Source organism: Rhinatrema bivittatum, chromosome 8, assembly GCF_901001135.1.
Source record: "Rhinatrema bivittatum chromosome 8, aRhiBiv1.1, whole genome shotgun sequence".
Classification (NCBI taxonomy): domain Eukaryota; kingdom Metazoa; phylum Chordata; class Amphibia; order Gymnophiona; family Rhinatrematidae; genus Rhinatrema; species Rhinatrema bivittatum.
The window spans coordinates 232,485,543-232,505,718 of record NC_042622.1 but is presented as its reverse complement, the minus strand read 5'-3'; the positions used below and the strand labels follow the sequence as shown (position 1 = coordinate 232,505,718).

At 48.1% G+C, this 20,176-nt stretch overlaps 1 protein-coding gene across 9 annotated transcripts in view; it reads right to left on the bottom strand.

The window, feature by feature from the left end:
• NFIC (nuclear factor I C) overlaps positions 1–20,176 on the bottom strand; it is a 199,224-nt gene that overhangs the window by 28,372 nt on the left and 150,676 nt on the right. For 6 of the 9 annotated variants that reach the window (XM_029614018.1, XM_029614026.1, XM_029614017.1 and 3 more), the window contains one exon: positions 13,600–13,650. The exons of 2 other annotated variants lie outside the window; for them this stretch is intronic. In XM_029614018.1, coding sequence (XP_029469878.1) covers positions 13,615–13,650 — 36 coding nt within the window. In that variant the 3' untranslated portion in view covers positions 13,600–13,614. Of the gene's footprint in view, positions 1–6,894; positions 8,366–13,599; positions 13,651–20,176 lie in introns of those variants that run through there. One more of the 9 variants, XM_029614019.1, reaches the window with a different exon arrangement.

Sequence of the window (20,176 nt, the reverse complement as noted above, 5' to 3'; positions counted from 1 at the left end):
GGGGCCGCTCCTATGCATCACCAGAAAGCGTCAGGAAACGGGGGATGTTCAGGAATTTTTCACGCCCAAAATAAAAAAAAAATATGCAACAACTGGAGTGCTCCCTCCTTGCGCATATCATTCAGGAAAGCTTCATTGTTCATCTTAATTTGGTACCCTCGGTTCACAGAGGCATGTTACAGACAGCCCAGTTCATTCTGCAGTGGTTTGTGCTCGTATTCGCCATAATTGGCGGTTTTCCCTGGGTTCTCCTATGCCGCTGGCTTTCACCAGATTTTCGCCGTCTGCGTGAAAGATTTTTGCATTTGATCCTATGGCAAATGCTTTGCCAAGCGAGGGGGGTGGGGGGGGTGGGGAGGGGCGAGTCCCCACAAAAAAAAAAAAAAAAAGATCCGCCAGATGAGAAAATGTACTTTTGCATATTCTTACGAAAAAGGGGCTGTGATGGGGGAGATCTGGAACCCAACGTGACAAAGTAAAAGAGCTGGTTGGACGAGGACTGTAAGGCGACAAAGGTATGGAACCTCTCTGCCTAATCATCTCTTTTGCCGAATCCTTCTAGTTCTTAGCCCAAAATGCCTCCTCCCAGTCCAGTGCTTCACCGTCAAACTGAGGCACACCTTGGGTGACCATCTGTCCAGATGTTCTTTTCATAGAAAGCCAACAATTTGCCTATCCCATTTGTGGAGAAGCCCTTTTAAAGTCCGAGGTCTCTGCGGGGTGAGATATTGCACTTAATGGCTCTGCTTCCATGACACTAGGAAGCCCTAGAGCAGAGCTTTCCAACTGTGTGTCGGGACACGTTAGTGTGTCGCCTGCAGTGTGCAGGTGTGTGTCGCGCAAGCCCGGTCAACTCTGATGCGAGTTTGGGCTTTTTTTTTCTAGAGATTCACTTTTTTTTTTCAGTTTATGGGTTGCTTATTATTGGGTGATTTTTGCTGTCAATCGGCGTTTTTTTGGGGGGCTTGGTGGGTGGAACGAGCCCAGCCATCCTTGCATTGGCTGCTGCTGCCGATGAGGCCTGGCCATGAGGAGTGCTGACTGCAAGCAGCAGTGTCTGGTGATCATGGAAGGGAGTGAAGCACTTAAACTGGCAACAATAAAAAAGACGAGGTACATGAGTGTGGGGGCCAAACATGTGCTGGGGGGAGAGAGATGAGTGAGTGGGGGGAAAACATGTTGGGAGGAGAGATATGAGTGTGTGGGGGCCAGACATGTGCTGGGGGGAGAGATATGAGTGAGTGGGGGCAAACGTGCTGGGGGGACAGACATGTGCATTGAGGGGGAGAGATAAGAGTGTGTGGGGGCCAGGACATGTGCTGGGGGGGGGGAGAGAGATGAATGTGTGGGGGGACAGACAATTTGTTTTATTATTGTTTCTCATAAATATAACAATAACATGAATCTTGGAATATATATTTTTAATATAAATTTAAGGTTTTCATGAGATAGGTTGTGTCGTGAAAACATTTTATTTATGTATATATTTAAGGAAACATCATAATTGTCGAATATGTTTCGTTCGTGTATTAACCTTTAACCTCTGGTTTACTAGTAGACTGAATTACCGAGTCGTGAAATTATGTTTGTCTAAAAAGTGTGTCACCAACATGAAAGTTTGGAAGCTCTGCCCTAGAGAATGAGTGCATCTTTCTCACACCACTGTGTGTGCGGCCACTGAAAGAGAGCTTGGAAAAGGTCCCCCAAGAGGGCCATGGGAACAGGGATATAGTGGGTTGGTTGGTTGGTTGTTTGGGTTATTTTTGCTACAGGTCTTGGTTACTGTAGTTGGGAAAAAAAAAAAGGCCTGAATTTTTACGTTTTGATAATGGTCTTTATATTGCTGATGTAACCTATTAGCCAAAGTTACCTTGTCAGCCTCAGAATTTAGGTGATCATTTGGTTCCAGGTCAATGGCAGTCCCTCCTGGTTGTGAACGGCCTAGGGACAACCTTCCCACAATTCTAAACTATATACAGAGCACACACAAACCCAGTCAGGACTGCCCTTACTTGTTACCAGCTTGTCATCGTACCCTCCCCTCCAGGATGAAAATCACATTCAAAAGATTAGGGCAGACCAGAAGCATTTATACCTCGTCCGAGATTCTCTGGCGTGCCATGGGAAGAGATGGTCACCCTCAGTCTACAGTCTGCTGGTGGCGGGCGGCATCCTTTTCCCAAAATCAACCAGCATTGCTTCCACAACCCAACGGAGATTCTCGGCTTTCTCTGCTGCTAAAAGACCTACCAAACTGGCTGCCAAACACAACACGCACTTCTTTTGAAAATAGGGGCCTCAGGACCAAAGTATCGGCTAGAGACACGGGGAAGTTGCAAAGCAATGTTCCAAACCAAATTAAACAAAAAACAAGCCCTCAGCGTCAGTAAGTTTCTTTACAAATGGCAAAAATATCCCCCCCCCCTTTATTTGTTTTATACAAGCCATTCATGCAATTATTTCTGTGCAATGATTATTAAAGTTAATATTACTTTCAGAAGGCAAGGCACATTATGTGGTATACAATTTCGTGCAAATTAGGAAAATATTTTTTTAAGTGTTTTTTTTTTTTAATTTTTTTTTTCCTTTTTTTAATTTCGGACTGTGTGTGGTTTGGGGATCCTAGAAAAAGATAAACGCAAGTAATACAGTCTGCCATGCACAGATCAGCCAGTGGCCGACTGGTTCCGCTTGGGTCACACAAGTTCCTGTTCAAAGCACCATGCAATTTTGCTTATTGTCTGTTTTGGCTGTAGTTTTGTTTTTTTTTTTTGTTTTGTTTGCTCCATCAGCTCCCTGAATGAGTTTGCTTGGACGTATTATAGTCCCCGAGTGAGTAAAATCGGTGAAGACAGAGATCAGTACTCTTAGCTGCAGTGAGGGATGGGTGCTGGGAGAAGCAGCAGCGGTAACTGTTTGTATCAAAACTCCAGGGGAAATGTTGGAGGGTAATTCCAAGTGGCATGGTAACGTCCTCCGCTGGATGCCTGAAAGTCTTTTCGCAAACCTCAGCTGCTTGCTTACCATAACACAAGAGTTATGTTTCTCGAATGCAAGTGCTACCTTCTGAAGACCAGAAGCCGATGGGGAGGGAAGGAGAGGAGGAGGAGGAAGGGAAAGGCGAGCTCAGGGGTATGGAGGTGGGACAAATCTACGATGAACTTGAAAAACTTCACTTAGGTTAGCAGTATCTCCCAGAATTATAAGCACAGCTCCTTTCATACTGATTTTGAAGGACCCTTTTAAACATTTTTTTTTGGGGGGGAAAAAAAAAAAAAGCACAGCAAAAGGTTTTCAGCAAGCAACAATACCAGCTATGCGACAGCTTTTCCATTGGTTGTGTAACCAAGGTTTGATTTAAAGAAGGGTGGACGGGTGGGTAAATCAGAAAACAAGAATCACTCTGAGCTCTTCCTAGATCCTCAATCTCATCTGATCAACTGGGGAGGTTTTTTTTGCTTAAAAAGGGGGGGGGGGGACGACGACTGGGGAAAGGGAGGCAGAGGGACAGGTGAGGATGGATGAAACCTAAATCCCCGCCCAAAGAAAAACCACCCAGTTGTTTTCTTCTCTCTCATTCTCGGGAAGGAACTGGCCTGCCAGCGAGAGGAGATGGGACGGTACCGGCCCCGAGCAGAATCCCAGCCAAACTCCTCCTCCTCAGCAGTCACTTCAAGGTATCCAGAAGCTGACGTCTACTTTTCCTTGTCTCTTTTCTTTCTAAAGCCCCAGACACCGCCTTTCCCTACCAGCGGGCACATCGCCGCCACCCAGCGGCTGGAGAGTAAACCCAGCAGGTCTGACAAACTGGGGGGGGGGGGGGGAATGAAAAAAAAGAAAGAAAACAGAGGAGACAGCAAAAAGATGGCGGCCGGGGAGGCGCCCGTCAGTCTCTTAAGCCCTTTCATCTTTTCAGGTCAAGCTCTTCCAAGGAGGCAGGACAGAGGGAGAACGAAGGCAGGGGCTTGGCAAACTCTTCCTAACCTTTAGTGTTTTTGATTTCTGGCAGCTGGAACGTGCCAGGAAGACTCAACGTTAAAAAGGGCCAAAGAATGAGATGCCGCGGACTCCACTGGCCCGTGCACCGTCTCTGGTGAGCTGGTGCGACCCCATGATGGTCTCCGCCCTGGTATAGCGTCTCACACGCACACACACACATTTATAATTACAGCTATCTGAAACCTTCGGTCCAAATCCTGCTGCCTTTCTGTTTGTACTTCCTGCAATTCCGTCAGACAGCTGTCTCAATAGGAGGGCCCAAGCAGAACAGGAAGGTGACAAGGCCACTTCTGTGTAGGAGGGGAAGACCCGAACTCTTGAGAATCTCCAGGGGAAACATTGCCCAGCTTCCCCTGCTGCTCCCGGCTCGGCAGATTTCAGAAATCTCTCTCAGAGGATTTTCGGTCCACGGCTGGGAGCAGACGGCTTCCGCAGCCTGATGGACTTCTTGGAGGACAAAGTAGAAATTTCAGGCACTTGAATCCATCAAGAACAAGCAACTTGAGGTGAGGCGCAGCCTGCAAAGGGTGCATGGAACTAAGTTACATGGAGAGATAGGGGACCTACAGCCTCACAGAAGGGAACAAAAAACAGTGGGCGCACACTTGGGTCTGGTCAAAACTATTTCAGGTTGGAAAACGACATTTGCAAATATCACCTTTCAAATGAAGGGGGGCTCACAGCCGATTTCTGCATCATCAATGCAGAGCATGGCGTGAAAAAAGATCCGAAGTGCTTCCGGAAGCTTCACTATCCTGCCCTGCCTTTAACCTAATGCCCCAGTAAGCCGACATCACCACAGCCAGTCCTGTTCTTAAGTGTCGTGGCAAAACACTTGGGAAGAGACCAAATCTGGCAACTCGTTCCAGAGAAATGCTTGGGGTGGGGAGTGAGGCTGCAGGAGGCATCAGGACTTGCCTTCCCCCCCCCCCCCCCGCAAGGCAGGACTGGCCCAACCTCCTTCTCTATGACTTCTACGGCAGACCTGCACATGGAAAGATGCCATGTGGAAGGCCATTTGAAATGTGTTCAAAAGACAAGAGAGGTGGAGTGAGGGAGGAGAGACGCAGGAGATGGGGGATGCAGTAAAGAGGGGGAGAAGATCCACCTTTGCAAGCTACCGTTTCCTCCCCCCCCCACCCCAAAATGCATCCACCATCCTTCGCTTCCCTCCCTCTAGACTCTGCCCCTCATGGTGCCCGACACCGAACCTCCCACCCCCATCCCTCCTCCTCTACCTTGGAAGGCTACTTCTGTTTTACGCTGACTGCGTGATGAGGTTAAAGTCACATCCTCTGAACGACTCTAGCAATTCCTTGCCATCTGGGATTTAGTTTTGACTAGTGGGGTCCCCAGACAGTCTAAACGTGTGCAAAGCACAGACTCGGAAAGGATAATCCGCTTAGCAGCAGACTTCTGAAGGAGGCCTATGGCCCTGTCCCAATAAGGCCACTCAAAAAGGGGGGCCTTTGAAAAAAAAAAATAAAAAATGATTGTTTCCGTGCAAATCTAATACTAACATTTCAATGCTGTGAGCATTTCCCTTGCAGATTTGTTCAACGGGCCGAGGAGAGTCTCTGACTGCTATGGTCAGGCCTCATCCCTGGCCAATACATTTCTGATTGACTTAGCATCTCCTTATTTAAAAAAAAATTAAAAACATGAACCTGGTTTCTCAAAAATTATGAAACATTTGACTTTTCTCTTTCTCACTTTTTTTTTTCTTTAAAGTGCATGTCTACAAAAAAAGTATGCAATGTCAATGGCCTGCTGTTTCTTGCCTCAGCAGCTCTGTGCACGGGCACCTTGACTGCTCGCCACCCGCGGCCTCTATTCTCTTTTTTTCTTTTAACTCTGGGTATGATGTGGCCCCGGTGCAGAGCTCCAGACTTCATCCCGGCCTATTTCAAGTCATGAAAAACAAGAGAAAGGGCAGAGAGCTCAGGGTGAAGCAGAGTTCAACCCCCCCCGATTTAACACTGTCCACGCAGATTCTATCAACCCACTCAGGACCATCATCGGGTACTGAGGGAATCGGAGGCTCACGTGCCGCAAAAACAAATCCAAGAGCCACATTTCAGCAAAGTCTGTATCCGGACCGTGTTCAAGGCACTGAGCACAGACCGGTTCCCGGTTCTTAGGAACAAAAGAAGGAGCTTGGGAGAGGGAAATCGAGTAAGATAAAAGGGAATAAAATCACCAAAGTGTCTGACTTCTGATTAGTTTTCGTTTCATGGTTCTTTAGAAGAGATATCTAGTGCTACATTATACATATATATTTGTGTGTCTGTGCGTGCGTGTATTGATGTGTGTGTGTGTGTGCACACACACAGATATACATAGATATATACACACACACACACACGCATAAATACACATGCAAACACACACACATGCATACATATAAACACATGCTTTTTGCTACATTTTAAATGTATATTTCCCCCTGTTGTACCGATTGGCAAATGGTATTTAGAAAAAAAGGAAAAAAATTAAAGTACTAAAGAGATGTCCTCATCTGTTTCTGCCAGTTCTCCAAAGCATACATGGCTGAACACATCTGGCAGATTAATAACGGGTCAGATCACATGAGGCTGCGTGGGACCCTTTTTCTTTTCTTATTTTTGGCTTGAATTTAAAAAAACCCTGCGACATTTTACGCTGGAAGCTTGAAACACCGGGTCCCGAGCGGACTGCCATGTCTGTCTGTCTGTCTCCACGCGGGCTCTTTAAAAGCCCAGGATCCCTCCCAACCGCTCCGCTGTCTGCCAGTGACTTCAGCATCTGTTCCTGCAGTTACAACGCCCAGCCTGGGCCTCCTGCCCAAGTGCAGAGCGAGCTGCTTTGTGAGACCGAGGACTGGCTGGCCAGCAGCGGCTTTAACGTGCTCTGGCCTCAGCAGGGGGGGGGGCAAGCTGTACATTTTGGGATACTGTAAGCCACCTTAAGTACAAAGCTGTATTTTTTTTTTTTAAATCACATTCCCCCAGTACCACGTTTCCCGTGCAGCAGAGAGGCGAGCATTAAAGAGATTGGGTATTAACTTATTCTGTTCCATTTCCTACAGGCACCTGGTGCCAGATGAGGTGCACATGGGTCTGAAGGGCTAAGCCCCACATCCCTCCACCCCAAACATATTTTTAACTCTTACCTTCCCTGACACGCTGTAGTTTAACACCATAAAAATATACCAACCTTACATCAAGTCATTAGAAAATTTTTGTCGGGGATTTTTTTTTGTGAGGTGGGGGGGGGATCTGTATTATTATTATTATTATTATTTCTTTAAATATCATCCCATTGCATTATATTTACAGATCTCTGAGATCACAAGAACTGAAATGCATTGGAATGAACATTACATTTTTTTTTTTTTTAAAGAAACCCATACAGATTTCTCCCCTCAAACTCCTACTCATATCCCTGGCTCACTTATTTTATCTGCATGGTATTAGTGTTCGCTTCCCACCATGAAAACCAAAACTGTACATGCAGCTAATATTTTAAAAATATATATATGTGTGATTTAAAAACAAAATTCATCTGATCCTGAATCACAGGCCGTTGCATGTCTCATTTCATGCTGGGAGATTGGGGGGGGGGGTGTTCTAATTTATATATATTACCCCCCCACAAATGCTCCCATATCTGTCCCTGCATCTGGGTGGGTGGGTGGCAGGAGGTGGTGGAGGAAGGGGTTAGATAGGAAGGGTTCGTAGTAGCCACAAATGAATAACATATAAAAAATCGATTTAAAGGAGGTCGGTGCAAATTTGTTCTTACACTCATAAGAGGCCCAAAAAAAAAAAACAAAAAAACCATTAAAAAAAGAGGATTTTTGCATATACAACCCTTGGAGAATCCGCGGGAGAAGCTCCGGCGGCTGGAAGAAATTGCTGCAACGAGTTGCCATCAGGTCTCTGGCTAAGGCGGTGAGAGAAAGCCATAGTGTTTCCAGCAAACTTTTTGTTGGTTTTTTTTTTTTCTTTTCCACCTTTCTTCGCTGCGATTCATTTCTATTCTGTTTTATTTTCTCTTTAGCGAAGATGAAAAAAAAAAATAAATGTGTTAAACCTCGCCTTCGGGTCTCCTCTCTTCCCACTGGTAGAGTTGCTACAGGACACAGCTGCGGGGGTACTTTTTTGTCGCTGGATGGTCTGTAGTCTCCGTCTCACCCGCAAGTCTTTGGTTCCCGGTAGCTTCCCCCTTTTTGTGGATCCTCTTATGAACTTCTCTCTCTCTCTCTCTATTCCTTCCTTTCTGGCAGGGCTGTTTTCCCGGAACACAGAGATGGGAGGCTTGGGAAGAAAAGGGGGGGTGCCGGGCATGGGGGCGGGCTGCCTTCCGTTTAACCCAGGTACCAGGACTGCGGAAGACAAGAAAAAGGTAATGCAAGATTATTCTGAAGCCTGCAGGGAGGAGGACAATTTTTAAATTAAGAAAGTAAGACAAAGAATCCATTACATGAGAAAGGTAGGCCCGGTCTTCGAATGGATCATGGAAATAGAGAGAGGTGAACTCTCTGTGCTGGGACAAGGACTGGGCATACTTTTACAGATGGAGACAAAGTACACGTGGTCATTTCCACCCGCTTTCTTAGGCGGTTTTTACCTGCTTAGGTTTGGGGGGAAGACAAGGGGCAGCGAGGGCTTATTGGTGGAGGTGCAGAGGGACAGAGGGTTCCCAATTCAGCACTAGCACCTGGAGCATTTGAGGGAGAGGGGCACTGCCCTCCCATGGCAATCCCCCCCCCTCCCCAAATAAATTACGTTTTTACCTGTTTTTTTCCTGTGGTAGAGTTTTGCTGGAAAAGTAGGAGCAAAGATTTGAAAATGCCAAATCCACATGTCCTTTTCTTTCCCGATCTAAACATGCCTCTCCTGGAATGTCTTTTCTCAGCACGCCCCGTGGAAGAAGATGCACGCAGGATTTCTAGTTGCCCTTATGGCTGGATTTTAAAAGGCCAGCGCGCATAAAAATCGGCGCTTACGTGCATGGCCAGGCCCTGCGTGCACTGCGCGCATTTTCAAAAGGGCCCAGCTGCGCATGTAAGCGCTGATACGCGCACAAGTGCCGAGCCCTGAAAAAGGGGCAGGCTAGGGGCGTGGTCTGGGCGGGGAGGGGCAGGACGGGAGGCCGGCAGGGACAGCGGCCATTAGCCACTATCCCGGGAAGCATGCGCCGGCCGGCTGCTGACGCACATAAATTACTTCTGCTCCCGAGAGCTGCAAGTAATAAAATAAAAAAATTGAGGAAAGGCGGGTTAGGTTAGGGAGCGGGGAGGAGAGGGGAAGGAGAAGGGAGGTTAGGGTAGAGGGTTAGGGATGTTCCCTCCCAGTCCGCTCCTTAATTGGAATGGACTGGGAGGGAACTGGGAAAGGCCCGATTGCGTCGCCATGCATACTTTGCAAAAAATCCACTCCCCCTTGCGCACACCGCCTGCACATGTGTGTGCGGATTATAAAATCCAGCGCGCATGTGCACGCAGCCAACGGATTTTGTAACATGCACGCGCCGGCGTGCGCATGCTATAAAATCAGCGCATCCATGTGCGCACGCCGGGAACCGCACGCAGATGGACGCGCGCGCACATCTTTTAAAATCTACCCCTTCAGCAGCAGACTTTTCAGACAGCCGATTAACGTGGGTAAAATGCTTTGAAAAGTACTCTCAAAGTGAGGTGCCCAGGGTCACACACAGAGAATCAGTGACAGAGATGGTATTAGAACTGGGGCAGGGGCATTCACGTTCTAGAAATCTCCGATTCACCCCCCCTTGGATGTTCAGATTAGTCACCTTAATTGCTTCTTTAAAGAAAAATATTATGATAATTAGACAACAAAATAAACAAAAAAATATTCCCTAAAACAAATTTTAGTTTATAGCTGTCTGCCTACAAGGGATTATTATATAATTACAATCTTGTAGGATTAGAGAAGAAATTTGCAGTCTGTTCATCAGGTTTTTTTAAAATCATTTCTTACTAGGATGGTGCGCGCGCACACACACACATAAGAGCACAAATGAACTTGTATATTTCTTTTTCTTTTATTTCCAATAATGTTACCAGTCTGCTGAATTCCTATTTCTCTTTGTTTTGGTTGCTTAAGGAGAAAAGCTAATTAGAACCATCAAATATTTGTATCATTAATTTCATGAACTTTATGGATATTTTTTATTGTGATCCATTTAGGATTAAGGATAATGCAGAATATAAATGTACAGCCTTGCCCTGCTGCATCTGCAGCGTGTTGAGCTTTAACTCTCCTGGGATGCAGAGGTCAGATCAGGCCTCTGCTACCGGCCTGGAGATAGCGTCTAATGTACTGGTTTCCTCTATAAATCACAGAACAACCCATCCTAGCCAGTGCAGCTGGCACGGGGCACCAGACTGGGTGCTTCCAGCCCGGAGGCACTTCTGCATGACAGAGGGGGGAGGGCTCTAGTGTGGTGAAAGGCCCCTGTTTATCATTTTGCCCAAGCTTCAAGTCTTGAAGACGATGTTTACAAGTCACATATTCCTCTCTCTCTCTCCCCCCCACCCCAGCTGGCACAGAGAACAGTCTGCTGAGGAGATAAGAGAGAAGGAAAGGGAAAGAAGAGAAACACATAAGAATGAGAGCTTAAATGGCTGCCAGCTGGGTGAGAAGGAACTCAGCTGTTTCTGCCCTGATGGGGTAGGGCGCACCAGGAGTGATGCTGGGGCACAGAGACCCCCTTGTTTCAGTCACTGTTCTGAGAATCAGAGGAAAAATGGATGCCTGATCTGAAAAAGAACGAGGGGAGGGGGGGGGGGTGATGTCTGGCATTTCCTATGAGGGCAGACAGCAGCCATGTGTCTGAGGTACTGGTCTGGTGGATCATAACAGAGGAGAAAGGCAAAGGCAAATCCCCCTTCTCAACTTGGTTAGAACGTGGCTAATTAGCTAATGCCTAAACTAAGGTTTACTGGTACTCTTGCATCTTCCAATTGCTGCTGTCTCTTTAAATGTAACCCCCCTCCCCGAAAAAAAACCCCTGAACTAAAACTAAATAAATACAATTCCTAAATCCTCCTTTATAGTGATTGCATTTACATTCTGGAAGTCTCCTGGGGCCCAGCAGGAGCTATGGAAACCTTGCACAAGTCCCTGCCTCCCTAAACTGGAGGAGGTGTCTGCAGGGCCTCCATCCTGAAGGGGGCGGGAGGGGGGGAAGTGCACTGGCAGCTCTTTCAAAACTTATTTTTAAATCGCTCTCTCGCTGCTTTTGCCGTCGCCTCAGACAGGAGAGAACCAGGCGCGGCGACCCGCGGAAAGCGGATTAGTTGGAAAGCGCTCCGGCCGGGTCAGCAGCAGCCTCGAGCCTCCTGCCGCGGCGCGCGGCTCCATTGTTCTCTCCCCACCGAGGCCCAAGTTCAAGCTCCGATGACATCATGTCTGGTTTCTGCGGGCAACCAGACGGCTCAGGCCTGACCCCGCCCACTTCCCTCCCAGTCCCTTTTCTCCTGACCCCCTCCCTCGTCCGAGGCACTGCAGCAAAGGCCTTCAAATCAGAGAGCATTAGGCTCGGCCAGATGTGCGGCCCGGCCTTGCGGCTTAATGGGCCCGGGGCGTGGTCCCCGGGTGGAACGGGCCGGAGCACCGAGCCGTGAACTGCAGGAGGTCCGGGCGCGGCCGCAGGCTCTGTGGGTCCGAAGGCAGGCCACTTGCTCTCTTATTTCTCGGCTCGCCTAACAATAATTATACCTCAGTGAAAGCGGGCCGCGTCCTTTCTCAACCCTCTGTACGATCCAGATGCGAGAAATGTGCTGCCTGGGCCTTCCAGCCCCCGAGGTGGCTACATTAACATTTCTGACGCGCTATTTCGAAGGGCATTTTGGATGCAAATATTAAAACTATAGAAGCCCAAATTATTATTATTAATAGGAAGGTTGGGGGGGGGGGGGGGGGCGCGTGTGGAGTACCCAGACCCTGTGCTTCCATTAGGCAAACTAAGTGATCGCCTAGAGTGCCAAAAAGTTGGGATGGCAAAATCCTACCAGCGTGAGGCACAGAGACGTGCTTCGCCAGATCTAATACTGTAAAAGAAGGGAGCACTGTCACCAGTAGGAGGGAGTGCTGTGCTGGATCTGCCACTAATAGGTTAGCTGAAGAGGGGGAACATGACCGAAGGTTCGTCTAGGGTGACAAATACTCTTCCTCTGGGACCTGAGAGTACAGATGATATAGTAATAGAGGTAGGGAAACGGACTTCAGAGAGATTGCACAACCTGATCCTTTAAAAGAATAAAACTCCACACCAATTATGCTCTTTCAGGAGCTGTCCTGCAATTAGCCTGCTCATCCTAGGATAAATGTGATTGGCATGTTTCAGAGTAGGCACATGTATGTGCTGGGGTAGGCTGGGAGGGGGCAGCACCTCCTGCTTCTTATTCCTTTAAGAACTCCTACGCTCTGAAGTGCTGGTGCTATAAAAATGTAGCAGTATCTATTGGTGAGATTTATGGTGTCATAAGACTTGCTGCAGTGGCAGAAGGAATCTCTTCCCCCTGCACACAAATCCAGTTCAGTATTTTCTCATCACATGCCAATGAGACATGTTTATGAAGACTGCTAGTGTCAGGCAGGGGATGGAGGTTCCCCTCAGTGTGTCCTGGTGTCAGGCAGGGGGGAGAGGCTCCCTCAGTCTGTGCCGGTGTCAGGCAGGGGAGAGGGGCTCCCTCAGTCTGTGCCGGTGTCAGGCATAGGGGAGAGGGGCTCCCTCAGTCTGCGCCGGGGTCAGGCAGGGAAGAGGGGCTCCCTCAGTCTGTGCTGTGTCAGGCAGGGGAGAGGGGCTCCCTCAGTCTGTGCTGTGTCAGGCAGGGGAGAGGGGCTCCCTCAGTCTGTGCCGGTGTCAGGCATAGGGGAGAGGGGCTCCCTCAGTCTGCGCCGGGGTCAGGCATAGGGGAGAGGGGCTCCCTCAGTCTGCGCCGTGTCAGGCAGGGGAGAGGGGCTCCCTCAGTCTGTGCTGTGTCAGGCAGGGGAGAGGGGCTCCCTCAGTCTGTGCCGGTGTCAGGCATAGGGGAGAGGGGCTCCCTCAGTCTGCGCCGGGGTCAGGCAGGGAAGAGGGGCTCCCTCAGTCTGTGCTGTGTCAGGCAGGGGAGAGGGGCTCCCTCAGTCTGTGCTGGTGTCAGGCAGGGGAAAGGGGCTCCTTCAGTCTGTGCTGTGTCAGGCAGGGGAGAGGGGCTCCCTCAGTCTGCGCCGGTGTCAGGCAGGGGGAGAGGGGCTCCCTCAGTCTGCGCCGGGGTCAGGCAGGGAAGAGGGGCTCCCTCAGTCTGTGCTGTGTCAGGCAGGGGAGAGGGGCTCCCTCAGTCTGTGCCGGTGTCAGGCAGGGAAGAGGGGCTCCCTCAGTCTGTGCTGTGTCAGGCAGGGGAGAGGGGCTCCTTCAGTCTGTGCCGGTGTCAGGCAGGGGAGAGGGGCTCCCTCAGTCTGTGCTGTGTCAGGCAGGGGAGAGGGGCTCCTTCAGTCTGTGCCGGTGTCAGGCAGGGGAGAGGGGCTCCCTCAGTCTGTGCTGGAGTCTGGCAGGGGAGAGGGGCTCCCTCAGTCTGCGCCGGTGTCAGGCAGGGGAGAGGGGCTCCCTCAGTCTGTGCTGGTGTCAGGCGGGGGATCCTTTGTGGTGTTCTTGCATTATCTGTAAGGAGATGTTTTGTTTCTCTTTACTGAGTGGAGTTTGAGTGTAACCCTCAGAAAGTAGAGTATATGAAATGGGCAACGGAATATTAGTAAGAAGCGTTTTCTCAGGTTTTCTGCAGCAGACAGATCTGTTCCGAAACTATTAAGGCAATACATGAGCTTAGTTTATACTCTACGCTGTACACAGTCCCTGGTTTCCAGACTGGGTGTGAAATTTAAAGAGAGATTTTTCAGAAAACAGCAAAGAGCAGCGCTGCTTCTGGTTTGTGCATTTACAACCATATCAAACTAGTAATTTCAGTACAAGAAGGAGCCGAGAACTGCTATGGGTATTTGTATAATAATTCATATCTGAATTTATATTCCTACTTGGACTTGTATCCCGCCTTATCGAACCAGAAGGGAAAGTCCAAAGCAGCTTACAAACATATTGAAAAAAAACCCCACTAATACACAATATCATCAGCACAATACTAATCTAAAATATATTAGTAAAACCCAACCACCCTCAATAAAATACAATACTACAGAGGTTGGCAGACAGACCCAGGAAAGCCGGGGAGCTGGAGGGAACCAAGTGGGGATCCTGCACACCTATCCAGAGGAAGAAAACTGTCACGGAGACGGCAAGATGCCCCCACGGGCATTCACACACCCTACAGCCAGGATGCACCCCCTGCAATGTGGGCAGAACGACCCAGGAAACTGGATGGGCCACCAGCTCACGTCCGCCGTCATCCACAACTTCACTATGTAAATATTTAAATATCCAACCTGAAAAATATTTCAGGCTTTTTTCTCTCATTAAAAAAAAAAAAAATGAATTTAACCACATTTTTTTGGTTACCTCCAGTGTAGGTGGCTGTGCTTTTTTTATTTTTATAACCTTTGTGTGTGAGTTTCAGATACCACTGGGCATCTGAATAAAATGCTTCCTCCCTGGAGGACTTCATGGCCCATGGCATTATTTAGCATTAACAAGAAGTCTCCCTGTTCGTCAGTGAAGCCCTCCGACTTACGAAACTTCCCAGCTCTAAATGATTCCAAACAGCGCACATAACCTAGTAAATGACAGCAGATTTTCCAAGTATGTTCTTAGAAATAATTATGGACTCCTGAGGGGTGGAGGTCTGCAAACACTGGTTTTGATGACATATCTGGTGGGTAAAGTGGTAGAGGCCCCTGGAATTGTGCACACGATATGGAAAATGGAACCCGCAGACTACGCTAGGAGACCAGGGCGACAGTAAGGCTGAGCAAGGGAAGCTCGGTGCTGAGGGGCTGCTTTCTAACCCTGCACACAAACATCTGAGAGCTCTTCATGGGCAGAGAACAAGGGGGGCAGGTTTTCATCTCTCACTCAAACGCTGCAGAGCTGGATATTTTTTTTTTGTTTTTTTTATTTTGGAGGGGAGGGGAGGAGGGAGGGATGGGGGAATAGTGAAATGTTTACATTTTCACTGTGAGAGAGGAAGTTCCCTTGTGAAGACAGAGATTTGTCTGCTCCGCTGAGTACAGTTTCTGAGTTTAGAAAGTAGGTAACATCTGGAATGTATTACCCTGGGCGGCAACAGGAAAAAAAAAAAACAAGGACCATTGCTGCAGGGAAGGGAGATTGGGGGGGGGGGGGGGAGAGGGGAGTGGGAGGTGGAGGAAAGAGACGTAGACATCATCTCCATCGACAGCTACTGGCTGATGAGAGATTCCTAAAAGGGCCTTTTCTAACAGGCTCATGCAATACCGGCACGCGTTAAACGGGCGCTCCCTTAACGCGCGCCGATCCACCTCTCCGGGCACCCGATGCAAAGTGCGCCCCCTAGTGCCTCCTAGGCAGCGGGCGCCCAGGAGAGGTGGCTGTCAATTTACCAGCGTCTGTTTTCCTAACCTGTGCACTACCTCGGGTCGGGATCAAGGCCGCTCATTAATTGAGCGTCCCTTTTCCTAACCTGACCTCTGGCACCCTTTTTTTTTGGGGGGGGGGGGGGGGGACGACACCTTTCAAATTTTTTAGTTCCTCCGACTTAATATCGCCAGGAAATGAAGTATTTTCTGCTTTTCTGTACACTTTTCGGGCGGCCTCCGTTTTGCATTGGGGGGTTATGGACGTGCGTCCAGTCGCGTGTTGAGCCGGGCGCTGCGGCCGGCGCACAGTACTGCATCGGCCTGTAAATTTCCTATCCACGACAAGCCACGGACTACAATGTACTGAACGAAATGTCCAAACAAGCGTACAGGACTCTGACTCAGCATAAATGTGCCAATGGGCCCGAATGGGCCATGAGAAGGGACTCAGTGGGTCTTCAGCGGCGTGGATGGAAAGCTGGATATCACATGCATGCACTCTCTCCTGCTCTCTACTCCCTATTTTTTTTTTTGTGGGGGGGGGGGGGGGGAGAGGAGGGGAGAGATTGTATAAATCCGCCTGGCAACAGCACCAAAGGTCAGGCAAGATGCTCTTGTGTCCAAAACTCCAGCCAGAGGGCGAGTTGCATCTTTACAGAGGCACAGACAGACAGCACGGCAGGAGCGTGGCCAAAAGAGGAACCGGGGTTTGCCAGCTTGCCAACAGTTAGCAGAGAGCACGAAGCAGTTTGCCCGGGCACCGGGGTGAAATGCAGAACCAGAGCTGGGACGTTTGTAGTCAGAAGGGGAGCTACACTGGCTTAGGGGAAGGAAGGGTATCTCAGTGCTCTTTTTTGGTGCACGGTAGAGGACAAATTACAAGAGGAGGGGGGGAAACGGAGGGGTATGGAGCCTATAGCAAGAATACTGTATAGAAGAGAGAGATGTAATAGGCAGCTCTCTGAAGGAGTTTGCAGAGCAGTCAGACACTGCTCTCTGTGTAACTGTTCTCTTTCCTTCCAAAGACAAATTTTCCTTACAATAAAGATTTCATTATTGGCCATATTTGGTTCTCCTGTGTATTGGCATTGGGGACAAAACACACAAGGCCCTGATAGCTCCTCCTTTCTCCTTCTTCTTCCAGCTCAATTGGAATTCATGCTGGGATTCTGGCGCCCATGGTCTTCATTCACAACTACGCAGGGATTTTCCCCCCCATTTTAATAGACCCCCTCACTGTTCCTAGCCTGGTCACTGCGGTGACCCTCCTTAATCCGGGAGCCAGGCCACCTTCCAAGGTCCTGCCTCATGAGCTCTAAATCCAGCCTGCAGGAGTCGCCCTTAACGATTACCACGCCTCCCTCCTCAACCTTCCCCTCCCCGTGGAAGTGAATTACTCCAGTGGGGCAATGCAAATGTATCTCATGCATATTCATTGTGGATATCCTGAAAACCTGATTGGCTAGAGGTGTCCCAAGGACTGGGTTAAGAACGCCTGCACTACTCCCTATTTTTGACTCCTATACTGTCCCTTATTCCACAGTACAGGTTTTAGATATTGTATGGAGTTGCTGCACCCCTTCCCCATCCATGACACAGCAGCTTAGGATCCTGATACATTATTTAAAGCCCTTTTATTGCCACCCACCATGGATTCAGCAAGAAAGAGCACCAAGGTCTCTTTGATCTGCTGCTTTGCTCCACGTTTTTTTATATTTTTCTTTCAGTTCTTCATCAATAATTTGTACATTCTCCTTTCTCAGCCTGGCTGTGAGCACCATGCCTGGGACTGCCTTATTCAAGAGCAGTGCCGTGCCGGCTCATGCTGGCTCTGTTTCCCCAGCTTGGAAGAACAGGAAATGCGAGGAGCCAAAAACACACACAGGCAAGCTGTTCAGTGCCTGGTTTTATTGCGAGTCAGGACCCCCTGCTTCCCTCTGCAGGAGGAGCTGAGGTCCAGCTCAGCCCTGCCTATTTGTAGATGGAACAATGTAAACTGCTACTGAAATTAGCAGGGTAAAGTCAGGCAGGGCGGTTATGAAATTTTGCCATCGGTGATACTGGAAGATCCCCCCAGCAAATGAACAAATATTTCTCATATTTTCAGTCAAAGCCACGTGAGAGATGATTTATACAATTTTCTGTTTGTCTGTTTTGTATTCAAGGCTCATTCTGTTTGTGCAGACTTAACGTGGGAGTATTAAACTTAAACCCCAGATCAAAGCTCCATAAAGTTGCTGCCATTCGTTTTAGTTTAAAGAGCGGTGCTAGCCAGAAAGCTCAAAAACAATGTACCTCTCTCCTGACTGTGCGGCTTCCTCTTCTGGTCTGCTTCCCATGTCTCCTCTCTTTTTTGTGTCTGAATATATTTTGTTTTCTCTTGTTTTTGTTTTTTTTTTGTGTCTGTATTTAAAGCTCTCCTATCCCAGAGTCCCACTCTTTTGCTGTTCATGCTTTCATCCTACCTTGCATGTATAAGTGTGATGTCTGCAAGAGATTCTGATGACAATCAGCACAGCAGCGCCAGAAATATAAAATCAAATTAATAGATAAACAAATTCACAGAAGAGGGAGTAGCCAATTATGAAAATTAGAAAAGGAAAAAATCCCAGAACTTTGAATGCTTATTTCTCCTCAGGAATGACACAAATTGTAAGAGGAAAAGAGGCTTCCCTTCACCTGGTGACTGCTGCTCTACTGCTATTGGCTGGGGCAAAGATATGCAACTGATCTATTAAAGAGAGTGATGCTGAGCATTTCAGGAGGCTGTAAGGTTGAGTACCAGAGAGGATCTAGAGCAGGGTTTCCCAAACCTGTCCTGGGGACCTCTCAGCCAGTCGGGTTTTCAGGATATCCACAATGAATATGGATGAGATACATTTGCATACCATGGAGACTCAGTATATGCAAATTTATCTCATGCATATTCATTGTAGATATCCTGAAAACCCAACTGGCTGTGGGGTCCCCAGGACAGGTTTGGGAAGCCCTGATCGAGAGACTGAAAGCTCGACTTTTCCTTGTTGTGAGGGACTTTTTTGGTTCATATATGTTTTTTACATTTTCTTGTTACAAGAAAGCTTTGTAGTCCTTCACCAGCACTAATGCCCCTTACTTTTTAAATGTTTCCATTTCTAAAGTAACTGTTTAGTAATGTATATTACAGTCAAGGTCCAGGGTTTTTTAGGGTAATTTGAATATCGAAATTAACCTCTCACAGAATGAGTTCATGTAAATAATTTCTCATGAATGTTCACTGTGGAAACCCTGAAAATCCCAGACCTGAAAGGAAGGAGTGTGAGAGAAAGGGGATTTCTGAGGAGAAGATTTGGGACCCTCTGCCTTAGATGGCTCAGGTAAGGGCTTGCAAAGTGTCTGATGATAAACAGCACATCAGCAGCACCATATCTGATTGCTACTATCCACTTGCTACTATCCATTGTGGTAGGTTGAGTGAACGCACAGATTTCTTCCTAGGGATGAAACAGAGGTCCGAAAAGGTGGTGGCAGCGGGGAATGCCTTTAATTGCCTGAATGTTTACCTGAAGTACTTCCTTAGAAAAATGTGGCGGTAATGCAGCTTTTAATGGGTCCCAGCTTTATTATACTCTACTTCTTCCCCTGACCACGTCAGCAGGTAGTGCATGGGTTCCCTGGGGGAGGGGGAGGAGAGGCTAGGGCTGTTGCATGGCACAATGTACTTAAAAGGCATTATCAGCTCTGCAGCTTATCAGCAGTTTATAAGGAAAGCGTGACAGAGAACGGAGTGTTCCCTTTGAATGAAAGGGCCACTCACCTGATTTGACACCAAATATGTTCTTTCCCAGGAGAGGAAAACAACATCCAACGAGCTAAACATTAATCTCCCCCCCTCCCTGCAGCTCATGTCACAGCCAGGAAAGAGAAGAAAGTGATTACTCACTGCCAGGGGCTGAATTCGGGATAGGGTTTGGGGGAGGAACCAGGCTTTCCCCGTTATTTCAGCTGATCTTGTGGGGGTTACTGGAAGAACCAAGAGGAAGCACTCTGACAAGTTCTCCTGCTTATTTGTTTCTTTAAACCATTTTCATCCCTCTCTGGCACCAGTTCTATAAACATTGGTTTTGTTTACTTTCATCTAATGATGACTGTACCTTAAGAGGTATGGCTATGATTTAGAGTTGATGTATCCTCCCCTATTCAGTGTAAGGTATAAGGGTATGTTTGTTATTACATGCAGTCAAGTTTTATATGAATATATATATATCTGACATGTTTTCTCTTGTTCTGCAAATGAATACCCTTCATCTAGGTTAGGAGGCTGGGGATCTCTGCTGCAGGGACTTAGACTGTTTAATTCATCTTCAGCTGCCAATGAAAAGGTACGAGCAAATCCAAAAAAAGCAGTGTTTCTTACCTGTAATAGGTATTCTCCAAGAACAGCAGGATGTTAGTCCTCACACATGGGTGACATCATCAGATGGAGCCCGGCTCAGAAAACTTCTGTCAAAGTTTCTAGAACTTTGACTGGCACACTGAGCATGCCCAGCATGGCACTATCCATGTGACCACATGGGGTTCCCCTTCCGTCTCATTACAGAAAATTACAAAAATAAAATAACAAACTCGAAATGAAACCCAACTCCACGGGGTGGCGGGCGGGTTTCGTGAGGACTAACATCCTGCTGTCCTGGGAGAGCACC